Source organism: Chelonoidis abingdonii, chromosome 3 (genome assembly GCF_003597395.2).
Source record: "Chelonoidis abingdonii isolate Lonesome George chromosome 3, CheloAbing_2.0, whole genome shotgun sequence".
Classification (NCBI taxonomy): Eukaryota; Metazoa; Chordata; order Testudines; family Testudinidae; genus Chelonoidis; species Chelonoidis abingdonii.
Window position 1 is genome coordinate 160815777 of NC_133771.1, and position 16792 is coordinate 160832568.

Sequence of the window (16792 nt, forward strand, 5' to 3'; positions counted from 1 at the left end):
GGGCAACAGCACTTCCTTTGTTTAAGAGTGGGAGTGTTCAGGGGATATATTTGTATAATATAGAGAGTGGAGATTCCAAACTTGACATGGCCCGATCATTATCATCTTCAGAGTAGGATCAGAGACAACTCTTAACTTGTCAAGATGAGCACCCTGCTTCATTCCTCCAATCTGAATAGAATTTCAGAATTTTCTGAGGGGAAATTATAGTTTGGCTATCGGACCACACTTTTGATGACCGGCTAATGATACATTATGATCCACTTGTCTCTGACCCGTCCTTAAGCGGCCAAATAGCATTCCCATACTTCTCAACACATACCTTGATAATTAGATGACCTGCAACAAACAAAGCAACCAAGAAGGAGACTAAAGTTGGTGACAAAAAACAGCTCTATATTTGACTAATGGCAGCATAAAGAGTTTTGTTCCTGTGTAGCTGTGCTGTACACTGAAGTATTTTTTTTTTCTTATTCAGTCTTGCATCTACAAAGTCCAGCCCTACAGAACTATTCCATGTGGTGAACAGTCTGCTGACTCCAGACAGTTTCAGTAACAGATTTCAGTGCATCTCATTGTGATAAATTTTTGATTTAGTCTTCTATCATTCAAAGGATTTTGCCAGTATAGACTCTTATACCTAGACAAAGAAAGAGTCTGTCAAGGCATAAGAATCCATGCCAGAGAATCCATTTGTAGGATAAGGATCTTGCTTTGCAGAGACGATCTATTGGATCCTAATGTTTTTGTGGAAGTAATACATAAATAGCATGAGACAAAGTAACATCTTAACTGTTGAAGTATAGCTTAGTTTAATTGATAGAGAAGTACTGTATGTTCAAAGAGAGATACAAGCCATGACCTCTAAGATACGTTCATGTCCCTTATGATTGGTAAAAGACAATGGGAAAGATTTAGGTCTGTTGTTGAAAAACCTGGTATTGCCTTTATCTGGGTGTACAATCAACTTTTAAGAAAAAGTGGTTATGGCCTTGCTTGTAGAGGAAGCCGTCAGATGAAGTTGCTGGCCTTGACAATTACAGCCCTTTCTCAAATCTTCCTTTTATGGGAAAGGCTATTGAAAAGGTTGTGCCAATGCAGCTTTGGGTTCCTTTCACTGTCCTTGGTCTCTCTCATTCTGGTTTCTGGTCTGTGTATGGTACAGGGAAAGAATTAGTATCTTTATTCAGCTGATCTTTTTCTAGTGATGGACAAAGTTCAGGTATAGAGCTAGTCAAGAAAAGGGGAGGGAACATAATGTAATTTTAAAACAGTGCAACCAGCTCCAGTCAGATGTTCATGTTGTTTTTATGGGATATGCCTTTGATATGCTTGACCATGAGGTGTTGATCTCACACTTAGAGGATATGATAGGGGTTAATGGATAAGTTATTTAGTGGCTCTCGAGGGTGTTGAGAAACTACTCTTTTTGAATTACTGTGGACATAAGTGGGTTATTTATGGATGCTTGGGTGTTACATGGAAGGCTGTTTATACTGTCTGTTGTATACAGTTAAATGCAATGTCTGGTTGCATTTAAGCTGCTATGAACCTAGATGCAATGATGATAAAAATAGTACAAATCATTAAATAAATAAAATTAAAACTATTCTTTGAGAGGATGCTTGGTATGTCTGCTGCTCCTAGTACGAGCACTTAACTCTTCCAGTTCGAGGGGTTTGATACTCTTGGTTAAAGATGTCTGCTGTCAGTATGGTGTCAGCAGTACTATATGGTAAAGTTATGGTTTGTATCTCTAATATTTATTACATAGTCTAGGGCTAATATAAATCAGTTTGTAACCTTTTCTTAGTGTGGTGCTGGGCTTTTTACATTGGGAATCACTAACATGTCCCATAGAAGCAGCATCTGGTATATTGTGAAATAAAATTATTTTATTTTTTAGTGCTCTTGGAGGCTCCTCTGCCCTTCACATCCCAGCCTTTCCAGGTGGAGGCTGTCTCATTGACTATGTACCACAGGTGTGCCAGCTGTTGACTAACAAGGTGAGTTAATACACAGAACTTAATTTCTCCTTCCTTCTTGTGTTATACTGTACTTTACAAGCAATTTTATGAAAACACTGTGGAAACAAAGGATTCTACTTATTCGAGTGATGATTTAAGTAAAGCAAACTCAAGCAAGTTAAATTATTCCAGTAACACCGTCTTATACCTGATCTTATGAGAGATTGAACACTTTCATGACCCACTTAAATCCATGGGAGTTGTAGGTATACAGCATTTCTTGGGTTTTAAAGGAGTTTTCTTATTGTTTTAAGGTACATTAGGATAAAAATGTCACCCCAACATATTACTGTTCTGTTGCTAGATAAATAGCAATATATAGCCAATGAATTTATCTTTCAGTGGAAAGACATCTAACTATCCCTAGATTACTGTTAATTGTGAGCACTCGACAAAAGGTCCTGTTACAGTGGTATTATCTCAGCTAATTCATCCAAATGGACTGATTCATTTTCTCTGATGAATGTTGATATAGTAAAGTAAAAGCCACTTACCTTTTCCATTAATAGAAGGCTATTTTCTGTTTGGCTTAGAGTCTAAGTGAAAGAGAAGATTTATTCAATAGGTATAATATTTTGTTAAGTTTCTCAGATGATGTAAATGTAGTTTTTAACTTAGAACAGTAACTTAGAGCCAGGCATTCAGCAATCCGGTTACTGTAGATTCCGTATTTGTCTTTTTTATTTCATATTTTTTTGTTTTTCTTGTTTAAATGAGGAAATTAAATGATGTCTTTTAGAAAAGATTCCTTCAAAATGCATTTCCATAATTATACAGAAATCTATCTTTAGAGCTGTTTTGTTGTGGTTTTCTTTAAAACTACTTTCTGTTTTTAAAACCTACAAGTACACAGGACTGTTTTTATCCTTTTTTTAAACAAAGTTACTTAAGCAAACTTATCATCTGTTTTCCTTTTTCCAAAATAATGTTTTAGATCCCACGCAAAGCCTTCAAATTTAGCACTTTTTTATAAACTGAAATAAGTCCTATTTTGTACATTGAATTATTTTACTTTGAGAGAGTATAACATAGCTCTGAGCACTGATTGTATCAAGGTTGTTTCAAATAACTTAACACAAGCATTTGCCAACCAAGGAAATCCAATGTTACCATAGCCAACACAAATAAAGTATATATCTCCCCCACTCTTCCCCCCCAGCATTAAGAGGCTCTAACAGAGTTAGTTTCCGTTATGAAAAGCAAAGTAGGATTTGTATAAGTGACTATGAATGGAAGTATCCTATAGGTATAACATAATGAGTTAGGAACTAGAGACGCTTTCAGCCTAGTATCTTCGGTGTTGGTTTCATCATGAGTCTAACCTTGCTTATCTTGCAAGTAATCCATTCAAGTCAACAGGACTATTCATGTAAAGCAAGGACTATTCAATGGGCTCAGATCTTCCAACCTAAGCATAGTGATCTGAATCAGTGCTGGGATGGAAGACTTTCAAGGGAAACTCAGGATACTACAGAATTTGGTGTTGGTGATTCAGTAGGTGGCTCTCTTCTATCTGAGTCAGCCTGAAGCCAATAATTCAGCTTACTGTTAGGAAGTATTCTGCTGCTAGAGATGCTGTTTTTCAAATGACACGCACAATTATGGTCCTAAGCAATTTTCTTAACAGGATGTTTCTCTAGCATCCTGGCCAAATGCTAGCTCAGCCAATTACACATTGCCTATCTAAGGTTTTTTCTATTGCTTCAATTGGATATGACATTCTTCTGTACTTATTGCACAGTAGTGCTACTGGGTGCTGATTCACCTACAGGTGAATCAAGAGAGCCCTGGGTGCAGTTTGTTTGAAAGGCATTTTAGGATCCTTTAGGATGAAACATGCCATCTAAAAGTAGGATGCAGCATTATTGATATTCTGTAAATAGATTTCTCCAATAAAGCTAGAAAAATATGAAGAGTTGGGAGCCTTTTCTTTCTGTAAAATTTCCTCATAGCTTTGGGTTGGCTCTTTTTTTTTCCAGGTACAATATGTTATTCAGGGATACCATAAGAGAAGGGAGTATATTGCCGCTTTCCTGAGTCACTTTGGAACGTAAGTCTTCTTTTAATGCATCTTTTCCTGTAATAGCAGCAAAAGCAAAATTATTTTACCTTTCTGATTCATGGTTAGATGTCCTGGTTGCTAGTTGAAGCAATGACAGTCTACATCTCACTATAAGGTTCTACTGAAACATTATATATAATCCTACTATAGCAGCTACAGTCAACAGGATGACTTGAAGCTAGAGGTAAAACTTGCTGTAAGGCAGGAGAGCATGCTCATTACATTGGCTATATAATTAACTTCCACTGAATGAGTCCACATCTATCCATCTTCAGAAAATGATGCACATAGGCCTTCTCATTGTAGAGATTGTAGCAAGCAATCCAGCATCATTCCTCCTGGAAGCCAGCCACCACATTAATTCAACTCAGGAAGTAACCTAAAATGAGGAGGAGATAGTAGTTTTCATCCCTTTGTGAAGAAACTGAAGTTTTCTTATTTCTGTATAGCGTGACTACAGAGATATTATGGCAATAGGCACATCAAAAAATGAATGGATGGATGGTTATAGAGAGACTGTAAGGAGAAGCACCCCAGATGCTCTCAGGTGGCACAGTGACACCTAAGGAGAGAGGCAGTTTCTTATGGATCCAAACCATATAAGATCGATATCAATGGTGCAAATCAGACATTAGTACAGACCCTGGAGAACTGGTCAGACTATAAACATAATTTCTTTTCTGAAAATTATTCAATCCAATCTGTGCTACAGAAAACCTACATCTGTACAATGGATTTATAGCACAATTCTTAAGACAAAAAGAATCCATCTCCATAATGACCAAGTAAACTGTCCGGACATCCTGCTGTGGTTTAAACATGACAGTAGACATCATCTGATCCCAAGGTTAATAAGATAAAGTTGATGATAGAAGTATGAAAAACTCATGTTACATAACAAATTAGTATATTGAAACATTGCAGTTTACAGACTCTGATGCTATCATAGTCTTAAAAAGACAGCCCACCCCTAATGGTTTGGGTATTTAATCCATTTCAGGGTTGGGCGGAATTGTATGAGCAACTTAATCAGAATTTAGGTCCTTGTGTATTATTTATGACAATATGATAAATTTTACAATATACAAAAACTAAATTAAAAAAACAGCAGCAAAAATAACAATAACAACAATAACAAACAGCATCACAGTAATTTGACAAGTCTGAGTGTTTAACAATATAAGATAATCAGGAATCGAGGATGAAGATATTAATTCAGCTGTCATATGGATTTTTTTCTCTACATAAGTAAAAAAAAATAGTCCTTGTGAAAGCTTTTCTTTAAATTTAAAATTCAATTTGTGGATTTTGAATGTATATTTGTATATTTTAGATGTATAAATTGTCAGATTTAGACTCCACCTAGATTACTGGAAGTCAATGTTATGACATGAGTCCCTAGGTTTTCAGGAAGGTCTCTGCTTTTTACATATAACTTCAATGTCATAGTGTATTAATGAGCTCCATCTGAGTAACATACATGCAGTTTTGGGTAGATATGTTCAATTATTACTGAATTACCATTGCAAGTGCCATTAGCAGAGCTCATTGCCTTTTAAAAATTATCTTGTTTACACTGACGATAGCCATTCCTCAGATGGAAGCTCCATTATTGTAATGTAAGTTAGAAAATTATTCCATTTGAGAGAAGCCACATGCAGCCTGCATTTGGATAGAACATAGTAGCTGATAGTAAATAAAGTAAAATCTTGGGTATTTTCCTTTGCCTTAACCCAATATTTATTTGCTTATCATTTATTATTGTAAGGAATATTATGTAAAAATGTGTTCTTTTTTATATTTCTGTTTTTATAGTGGTGTGGTGGAATATGATGCAGAGGGCTTCACAAAGCTCACACTGTTACTGATGTGGAAAGATTTTTGCTTCCTTGTTCACAGTGAGTAGCTGTTTGCCTTTTTTCCTTTTACAGGAAACAATTTAACAGCTTTGGCTATTTTTATTTAATGACTATGTATTTTTGATGTGGCCATCACACTTTTGAAAACACAAAATCTTGACTGCAATTTGAGAATGAGGGATGATTTATGCAGATAGATCTGATTTATAAAATTACTAAATGTGTTCTTGGAAAGTGCTCCAGTAACTTGCCTCAAGATTCTAGCAGCTGCAAATGTTGCCAACCAGGCCATTAGTGTGCATAACCCAGGGGTACCCAAATTCATTCATCACTTGCTATGAACCAGTAAATTTGTGGGCCCTTTTAGATCAAAATAATGTACACATCCATAATGTTCCTTGTACTTATATTTTCTGAGATAGATGAATAGAAATTGTTGCTTTTTTCAATTCACCCTGTAGAAAAACCTGCAGCTGATCACCTTTATTGTCCTCCTGTAGTTAGAGAGAGGACAGCCACAAGCAAGATTTTAGGACTCAGTGGGCCACCATTGACCCTCCAGCTTGCAACCCCTTTGAATTAAATTTGTAAATCAAGATAGCACTAGAACATGTTATGAGTTTGAAGTGACTTGATCATGGTCTACAAGTACATACATGAGGAAGAGATTTCTGATAGTAGGTGGCTCTTTAATCTTTTTTTTTTTAATAGAGATATATCTATCTCCTAGAACTGGAAGGACCCTGAAGGGTCATTGAGTCCAGCCTCCTGCCATCACTAGCAGGACCAAGTACTGATTTTGCCCCAGATCCCTCAATGACCCCCTCAAGGACTGAACTCACAACCCTGGGTGTAGCAGGCCAATGCTCAAACCACTGAGCTATCCCTCCCCCAAGTCTAGTAGACAAAAAAATAATCAGTACCTTTGAGGTTGGGAACTAAAGTTTAGACAAAGCCAGACTAGAAGTAAGATGCATGGTTTTGCAATTTGGGTAATTAACCATTGGAACAACTTACCTAGGGATGTGATGGATTCTCCAACACTGGAAGTCTTTAAATCAAGACTGGATATATTTCTGAAAGATATTCTATAGCTTAAATGAAAACTATAGCTTTATGAAAAAATTACTAGGTAAGGTTCTGTGGCCTGCATTGTGGAGGAGATCAAACTAGATGATATCAATAATTCCTTCTGGCCTTTAAATGCATGAATTTTAGAAACACAGAAATATAGAGAGTATTTGGTTTGGGCAAGAGTATCTGTGCTCTGCCCTCAGATTGTCCATTATCTTACCCTTTATTTATTTATTTTTGACCAATACTCTTCTCTTCTCTGTGCTGTCATTTAATGTAAAACAATGATAAATGCCTCACTGTGGCTACAAGTATTGTATTATGTTAGCCCTTTAGTGCTGAAATATTCTTAGTTGTATTCTTTCTTTTTTCTTTAATTTGGGCCAGTTTCTCCTATAAGAACACTGATGGTAGTGTCTAAATACAAGCTTGCTAAATGCAAGAGACTATAATCATTTTAGACTCTAAAGAAAATATCTGATCCTATTATTTATGAACTCTAGAAAATTTGAAACTGGATGTAATTCCCACAATAACTGTAGGATTTACAGCATAAGCCAGTAAAGAAGGTCCAGTTGGACAAGTCAACCTTTCTTTATACATTCACTCACATTCCTTTCCCACTCCATGCTCTCAGAGACCAGGGGTGTCCTATTGACTGTTGCTTCACTTTCTGCATCATTCTCCCCATCGCTTCCCCCAACCCCCCCCAGCCTTTTTCATCCCTATTGTCTTTAGTTTTGTTTCAAGTTGCATTAAATTAAAGTTTTCCATGGAGCTGTTTATTCCCTTGAGAGAAGAAAGCCTGGTATTAGCCCTAATAAACATTGAAGTAGCTAGGTTTCACAAGAGTCAAAATTCAAACTTCTGCTGAATGGTAGAGCAGTTTTTAATTATTAAGTAATATTCAGAGCTCTCTACTTATGACTGTAGAGCCCTTGAGAGATATGATTATAACGGAACAGCTTGTCACTATGAATTAGCTCCATGACCTTGTAAATTGTGCAGTAACTTATCTGTGCAAGTCATTGCATCACTTGCTTGTTGAATAACCCGCTGCATAACTTAAATAAGTTACACGTGCGAACGGATATTGCAGTGAAATCACGGAAACCTGCATTTTATTGCCTGACTGAAGTAATGCAGACTTTCATCTCTTTACCGCTGAAATGACTGTGTATATTATGGTTGAATATTTATCAGCCTGTTGTTAAAATGTCTAGCACAGATAGGTTTAAGTTGAAAAAAATGTTGTACTTTATATATTTACTGTATGGAAAACATTCTTCAAAGAATAAATGAAGTATAAGTGTGAAAAAGAGGAACTGTGCAAATGTGCAGAAAGCATAGTGGCAAACCAAGTAAAAGGAATAAGATTCTTTGTTAAAATAGATTTGCAACTCATGTAGACATACCCACACAGGCTTTCATTTAGCTAGCTCACTAAAAATAGCACTGAGGTTTTGGTGGCACAGGCTTTAGTGTGGGTTGCACAAATGACTATGTACCCAGGATTCATAGAGAAAGTAGCCTGAGTTAAGTGAAAAAGTAAAGGACCGAAACTGTAAAAGGTAAATTGGATTTTAAAATAATATTACACTGGTACAGAATACTGTACTTTACATACACTATTATAATATTTTATTAAAGTCTTTTTTCTGTTGACTCAACTCAGGTTTTATATCTACTGGAACCCCCACCTCCACTCCAGAACAGTCTCACATGATAAAAAGTACAGTATTTGTGTAGTACTTATGGAATAAAGGGCACAGTAAGGGAAGTCTGTACAGCTTATCTTGCAATATAGGAGAGCTATCTAATTGCAGACTTTAGCAACTATTTTAATCTAATCATTAAGTGAATCTATCAAAGTCAGGTCAAAATGAAGTCACAGGAACTGTTGTTTTAGTGGTTTAGTTCTAAGAGTTAATCAAGTGTTTTCAAATACATATTGTAAGAGAAGAAATGAACATTAAGAGAAGTTCGTGTTCATTCACTTGGGAGAGGAAGTCATTAACCAAGTTTAATGTTAATGGTGGTATAGTTGAAGAGTAACTCTATTCCCTTTGCTACTGTTTTATAACACTGATGTTTTTTCTTTAGTTTTGTAAATAAGATGATTCATTTTCAGAGACTTAAAGGGTATTTCTTTCCTTGGCTGTGTACCCATGCCTCACATTAATGTTAATGCAGATTTCATGGGTGTATGTCCAAGGTTGAATAGACCTCTGGATATGGACACAAGAGTGAGAATGTGTTACGTAATTTTTTTGGAAACTTGATCTTTACTGTAGATGTGCATTTAGCATTTCAGCACAGATGAGATTGGTAGAAGACGGAAGGATTGGAAATAGTAATAAAAGTATCAGTGATAAATTAGAGGTTGTTGGCTTCTTATAATGGAGGATTTGGAAGGATACATGTTTAAATGGAAAGGTCTTGCTTTCTTGCTCCGTATATGATCTTGTACCAGCGAGCATGGTAGCTTCCTCCAAGTATATTGGTAGCTTCCAGCAAGTGTGTACTTTGTAGGCAATCACAGACTTTTTTGAAGCTGTTGGGCATACTTCACTTGAGCAAAATGGAAAAAAACAATTAAGCTCCATTATGTAGTAAAATAGCTGGAGCACTGGAAGTCACCACCCAAAGCATTGGCCAAATGAAAGGCCTGAGCAAAGAATTAACTTGGTGAGAATTAGAGGGTTTCACTGGGAACTGATTGCAAAAGCAGGGGCTGGGTATTAATTTGATTTTAGCTGTTTGTGTTAGAAGAAGAAAGCAGCCAGAAAAATAAGGACAAAGCCAGAGAAGCACTGATAGCATAACCCTGAGAGGAAGCTAAGAGAGAGAGATTATATTGGACAGAGCTCTGTTTGGAAGGGAGGCTAACAGCCAGCAAGGACACTGCCTGCTCTGTTTGTGCATATTGTGTTCAGAGAAACAGGTGTTTGTGTCCCTGTTTTGTAAATAAACAGGATTGCACGAAATAAATACCTGACTCTACCATCAATTTCACCTCCTAATGGAAACATTCTGCAAGGCCTCAAATATTGGCAAACCATTCAGACCAAAAAGGCAACCTATTGTACTGTTTAGTGTCTGGTCATATTTGAATCTAGTTGGCTTACTTAACAAAGAATTGTTGCTTTACCTTGGCATGTATTTCTGTTGTCCTTTCTGAAGTTGCTTTGCAGATTCCTAGTCCAGGAGTTACATGCCTTGTCACGCAAATCACAGAATCATGTGAAGCAGTAAAGTCTCTAAGGGATAGGCAAGTGGAGATGGTAATTTGGAACCAAGAACATAAAAGAGAGTGTTGTCTGTCAGCAGATTTCTTCATGAAGCTAATCCCTCTCTCTTCTTGTGTGGAGTTAAGTATTAGAAGTAGAGAGTGGCTAGCACAGTAGGGTCCTGGTTCATGACTGGAGCTCCTAGGTGCTATCACAATTCAAATAATAATAAAAATAATAATGTTAATGAGTTTGATAGTTTGGGGATCTTGTCAGTTTTTCCTCCCATGGGGGACTTGTTCCCATAACATTGGGTGCTGAAAAGAAAATAGTCTCCAAGAATTGTTCCTCTGAGTCAGTCAAAGTGTCTGCCGGCAGTCGTAACTAATGCCTAAAATTCCAAGCAGATCATATGATGGTTCCTGCTGTCCTTGGTGTTTTGAACTTGATTGGCTCCACCTCCTCCATGGGATATTGTATGAGAAAATCACCTTCAGCTAAATACCTGGGAAAACAGGCAGTCCTGTGGCCCAGGTCATCTTGCAAATAGAGGACAGGAGTTACAGCAGTTAGATTCTGTATTTACTTGAGATAGTTGGCACACCATCTTGATGGTTCTGTCTTTTTAATTAAATATTTTAAATTTTTGTTTTATAAATTAAATCTTTCCTGATTATAGTACGGTTCTTTTTATTTTGTTTGTGGCAGTATGGCTTCAAGAAGAGAGGTGAAAGGTTGCAGAAGGGCGAATTTGTGGAAATGAAAGGGACGAGACAAAGAAAGCACGTGCACTATAATGTAGGGAGCGAGGCAGAAGAGGAGGGTGTGATGCACACTGGTTAAGAGAAGGGAAGGTAGGGCAGCAGAAGGTAGGTCAAGCATAATAACAAAAACAATGGTTTAAAAGTCAGAAGCTCAATACTGACGTAGAGTGAAGTCAGAAGTCTGCTACAGTTGTGACAGGATAGCTTTTTGCTGTTACTGATAGATAGTCAGGAAAAGTTGGAGCTTTTCCAGGGCCAATCCTGGAAAGCTGAGGCTAGCAATGGTTCCAGGAGGGCACTAGGATCAGTTCTTGAGAGTGATTCCTTGACAGTGGAGTCAGCAAGAAAGGGTAAGCTGGCAAACCCAATTCCCTTCTCTGGCTCCCTGCCATTTGCTCCCAGTAGTGTTTATTCTTTGGTGTCTGATCCTAAAATTCACCCTTGTGTAGAGAGCATCTGCACAAAGCTTCTGACCGTCTAAATCCCACATAAATCCTCACAATAAGGTTGAAGTGGAATTTACTTGCTCTGTAGGTTCTTGAGCATAGGGTGAATGTCACCTGTTGAGTTCAGTGGGAATTGCAAGTGTTCCCCACCTCTGAGGATCAGGCACCATGGTGCGAAATTGGTTTTAGTCACAGACAAGCTGCTCTGGCCAGGTCTACACTGCGACTTTAAATCGGTTTAATGGCCGATATACCGATTTAACGCTGTATCCGTTCACACGACGTCGTCATTAATATCGAGTTAAACGGCTCCTTAAATCGATTTCGGAACTCCTCCCAAACGAGAGGAGTAGCGCTAAATTCGATAGTGATAACTCGGATTAGGGTTCATGTGGACGGAAATCGACGTTATTGGCCTCCGGGCGGCATCCCAGAGTGCAGCACTGACCGCTCTGGACAGCAATCTGAACTCGGATGCAGCGGGCAGGTAAACAGGAAAAGCCCCGTGAACTTTTGAATTACATTTCCTGCTTGCCCAGCGTGGAGCTCTGATCAGCACGGCTGGCGATGCAGTCTGAAATCGAAAAAGAGCTCCAGCATAGACCGTACGGGAGATACTAGGTCTGATCGCTGTATGGGGAGACAAATCTGTTGTATCCAGCTCCGTTACAGAACACGAAATGCCAAAGCGTTTGAATAAAACACTCCAGGATACACAGCGCTGCGTGACAAGCGTAACGGGAAGCCAGAGACTCAAATGGACGCTCATGAAGGGAGGGAGGGGGTACTGAGGACTCCAGCTATCCCACAGTCCACAGCAGTCTCTGAAAATTATTTGCATTCTTGGCTGAGCTCCCAATGTCTGTAGGTTCAAACACAGTGTCTGGCGTGGTTCAGGGAACAGCTCCTCAGTTTATTTCCCCCCACCACCACGTGAAAAAAAAAAGGGAAAGATTGCTGTGCTATGGCGTTTGCTCAATGCACTCCGCGAAAAAGGCGCCAAAGGGTTGTCTGCTGCCTTCACAAAGGGAGGGGTGAGGCTGTACCCAGCACCACCCGGGGCAATGTTTTCTGCCCCATCAGGCACTGTGCTCTCAACCCGGAAGTGGGAACTATGGGATAGCTGAGGAACAGCTACCCACAGTGCACCGCTCCTGAAATCGATGGTAGCTTTGGACCATGGACGCAAACAATCGATTTCGGGATCCCACTGTGGACGCGCTAAACCGATTTTATTAGATCTGTTTTGTAATATCGGTTTAAGCTAATTCGAAATAATCGTGCAGTGTAGACGTACCCTCTGTTCATCACTTAACTGGGTGCAGTCCGAGGCCAATCACAGAACTGAACTGCAGTATTGTGTGTGGAGACTGAATTGGCCTTTTGCTTCCAAGTTTCCATCATTGCCAGGTCTTTAAAGGGGCACTGTCACCTAGCTGTAGTTTCAAATTTGAATTGAATCATAAATAATTATATAACCTCATCATTATCCATTGAGAATATTTCAACATCATGTTCCTATGATTCCTTGCTGGATGTTAATATTCTATGAGCTGAATGACATTTTGTAGACCTTAGTGCTTTGTGTTTGAGGCTAGTAAAGTTGAAGGCAGAGGTGGTTTGTCTCCTTTTATTCTGTTCACCGGTGTTCATGTTAGACTGATACGAATCTATGTCAATAGTTTTAAGTAGATTTTGTTAATAATAGAGGGTTGAGATGTGGAAACCATACAAGGTGAAAAGTAAATTAGATTTTAAAATTCTTTGGTTTTATGGCAGTGATAGTAGACGCAAGCGTTTTTTGGTAAAATGTCAGTTTCCATTGTCAGGGTCTGTCATTTCAAGGAAATATATGTATGGTTTGTATTTTTTTAAGCTTTTCCTTTTTTTATTATATTCCCCTGGATATTTCAAAGCTCATTATTTAGTATTGCTTCATCTGCTTTGAAAAGGGAACTACAAGCTCTTTAACAAGTGGATAGAAAAGTCATCAACTTCCACAGTAGCTTCTTTTACTCTGAAAAGTGACAACGTAGAAATGTCACTACTTAACAGTCTATCTAGATCACTATTACCATAATGAACAATTACCTCACAAACACTAATGAACTTATCCTCAAAGATCATCTGTGAGGTCGGGAAGATGTATTATCCCTACTTCACAGGTGTGGAACTCAGAGATAGAGAGATTAAGTGAAAACAGCAAGGAGTCCCTGTGGCACTTTAGAGACTAACAAATTGATTTGGGCATAAGCTTTTGTAGGCTATAATCCACTTCATCAGATGCATGGAGTGGAAAATACAGTAAGCAGGTATAAATATACAGCACATGAAAAGATGGGAGCTACCTTACCAAGTGGGGGGTCAGTGCTAACAAGGCCAGTTCAATTAAGTGATTTCCCTTAGGTCACGTAGGAAATATGTGACAGAACTAGGAATTAAATACTGATTTCCAGAGTCCTAGTTCAGTGCCTAAACAGCAAGACTAGTTTTCCTCTCCAACTTTGCTTCCTGTGTGTATTCCGAATTATATCTATTCACTTGCTAAGACAGTAAGCTTTTAGCACTTTACCATGTTATCACTACAAAGCCAGTATACTTCTTGCATCAGCAACAGAATTGTGAAGTAAATGCCAATTGCAGAGCCAAATTCTCACTTGTGACACGTGCCACAACTAAAGGAAGTGAGGTGGCACAGATGCAACTCAAGATGTAATCTGCAGGCACTAGGGTGTGTGGAAGTAACTGGAGTGGAATTCGAAGACAATTGGATTGTGCCAGTGTAATTTAGAGTATAATTTGAAAACAATGAGATTGCATGGGAGTGAAATTGGAAGAGGGTGAGGTTACACAGTTGTCACTGAGAGCAAAGTTTGGATTTTAGGAACTTTATTTCTGGTGGTGAAACACGAGCAGAAAACAACTCATTTTGATTTTCAGCTCCCAGGCTGAGTTTGAAACACTAGTAGAAAAAAAAATCATTACTTGTAAACTGAGTAAAATTAATAAGGAACCATTAAGAGAGACTGCCATTTTTACACAGACACTTGTCAGAGGAGAAAGACACTTTAAATGCCTCCGTATTCTAGTGAAATGCTATTTAGAACTTCTCAACAAATTGCAAAGGCTTTCTCTCTCCTCTGACAGTGTCAGTGCCAAAAGAAGGATAAATGCCTCTTTTCTCCAGCAGTGGGACATCATAGTCCCAAATCTATGCTAAGTTTGAGCAAGATTTTTCTTACTGATAGAAACTACTGCTGTATTTACACTGCAGACGTCAAACGGCACAAATAGGAAAGATTCAGCTTTATAGAGCAGCAGTGTCTCATCACTGCTAGGAGGAGTTGCTATAGAAACTGATGCACTAGAAACAATAAAAAGAAGTGGAAGCCAGAGGAGGAAAGCCGTGGGAATTTAAAAAAAAAAAAAAAGAGAGAGAGATGAAAAAATGTCATTAAGACATGGCATGCACATGACAGACAGCAACCCCTCCAACCCAATCCCACTGGAGAGAATTATATACAAGTTAGAGACAGAAAGACCTATTCGGTTATCCATTCCATTTCCCTGGGGCCAATGCAGTATAGTTCCCTGTGGTACATTTACTGGTATTTTGTCCAGTGTAGTTTTTAAAAGTCCAGGGCAGTAAGGTTTAATAGGGATGGGGGATAATGTCACTCAAAAGATAGAAGTGATTATAAAGCATTTGCCAGGTTAGTTTTACAACATCCTATCATATGCTTTTCTGTTATCACTGGAGACTGTTTGAATAGACTCTTAATTTGTGCTGTGAACTATTTCCCCTATATGACTAAACAAATAATACAGAAACTCTGTTTGAAGCACGTATTTTAAATTTATCATTTTCACAAGCTAGAAGGCACAGTCTTTCTAGAAAGTCATCCCAAATTGCACTGCGATTATTTTGTGTTATAAGAATGGGGTAGTAGAAAAAACCCAAAGTTCAGCAGATCTACCACAAACAATAAATAAGGTAAAATCTATTCAGGAACTGAGTTTGTGTCTTGAAAAGTCCCTTTGAAGTATATAACCTCTTCTGATGAGTGTAGCCATAAAGCTAGCTTTAGCATTTATTTTATTCAGCAGTAATACAAGGAACCTACAGGCCTGTATCCTGTAAGACATTGGCGTCAGCAGTTAGCATGAGACTTGAGGCCTATGAACTTTGGCACAGATAAATGGTCCAATGGTCACCTCTAAGTTTTGTGGAACAGGAAATGGAGTGTGGGAAGGGAAATTTTGTTCATAATGACATCAGCAAACCACAGGAACATGAGCTAAAACCAGCTTCTGGATAGAACATCCACAGTTATCTGACCACAAGAGTGCCATGGCAACAAATTGACATATATGATAGTAAGTCAAGATAATTAATATACTATCTATAGGAGAATGACACCCTAACACTTGTAAGATGAGGAAATACAAATAAGGAAGAGGAGAGAAATCCTTACTGAATATACATTAGAGGTAGTGCCATTGGCATAACTTTTTATAAAATTGTATCACAGGCTGGGAGCAGTAGGACAGAGGGAGAGATGTAGCCCTTGTAGGTGCCAGGATGATGGCCACTGGTGATGATGAGGAAGGTGATGGTGACAAGGAAGGTTATGGCTAACATTTCAGGTTTTTCTGCAAGGGATGGTGTTGAGTATATGAATGTTCAGATGTCCGTTCTGTATTGTCTCGCTGGACCTTACTGGGTTAGAGTGTTTGTAACTTTGCTAAATGCATTAATAAACAATTGTAAATATCGAAGAGTTCCTATAGTGTGAGTATTGCAACTGTGCACATCAGGGTTCCCTACTGTACTCTAATTTTAATAATACTGGGCCTGATCTTGGGACAAGAACCTGTTAAACCTCAGAGTGATAACTGGGAATTCTTAAGTAATCAATATAATTAATACACAGTCGTTAGATCAGGCTAAATTTGACAAGGACTGAATAGTGTTTTGGCATTGTGGCCGTGTCCAATCTGATGCTTTCCGTAAAGTTTTGCACCCTGGACTATTATTAGTGCTGCTCTCCTGGTGATGGTAACAGTGGGAACTCTAGTGTAGACAAAGCACTAGTACTTTTACCACCATGTCCTCCATCTCTGGTAGGTGGCCAAATAGCAAGTGCGAAAAATCAGGATGGGGTGGGAGTAATAGGCACCTATATATGCAAAGCCCTGAATAGTGGGACTGTCCCTATAAAATTGGGACATCTGGTTAGCTTAATCTATGTTCAGATCAAATCTAGATGACACAACAGTAAAAATACCGTGGTCACCAACACTTGGTCTGCACTATAGCTTCCATTGTT

At 38.4% G+C, this 16792-nt stretch overlaps 1 protein-coding gene across 6 annotated transcripts in view; it reads left to right on the forward strand.

The window, feature by feature from the left end:
- BABAM2 (BRISC and BRCA1 A complex member 2) overlaps nucleotides 1-16792 on the forward strand; it is a 308342-nt gene that overhangs the window by 242941 nt on the left and 48609 nt on the right. For all 6 annotated transcript variants that reach the window (XR_004375045.2, XM_032790217.2, XM_032790219.2 and 3 more), the window contains exons 8-10: nucleotides 1907-2006; nucleotides 4007-4077; nucleotides 5905-5987. Coding sequence is in view for 5 of the 6 variants with exons in the window: in XM_032790217.2 (XP_032646108.1) it covers nucleotides 1907-2006; nucleotides 4007-4077; nucleotides 5905-5987 (254 nt within the window). In the remaining variant the exon portion in view is untranslated. The remainder of the gene's footprint in view (nucleotides 1-1906; nucleotides 2007-4006; nucleotides 4078-5904; nucleotides 5988-16792) is intronic.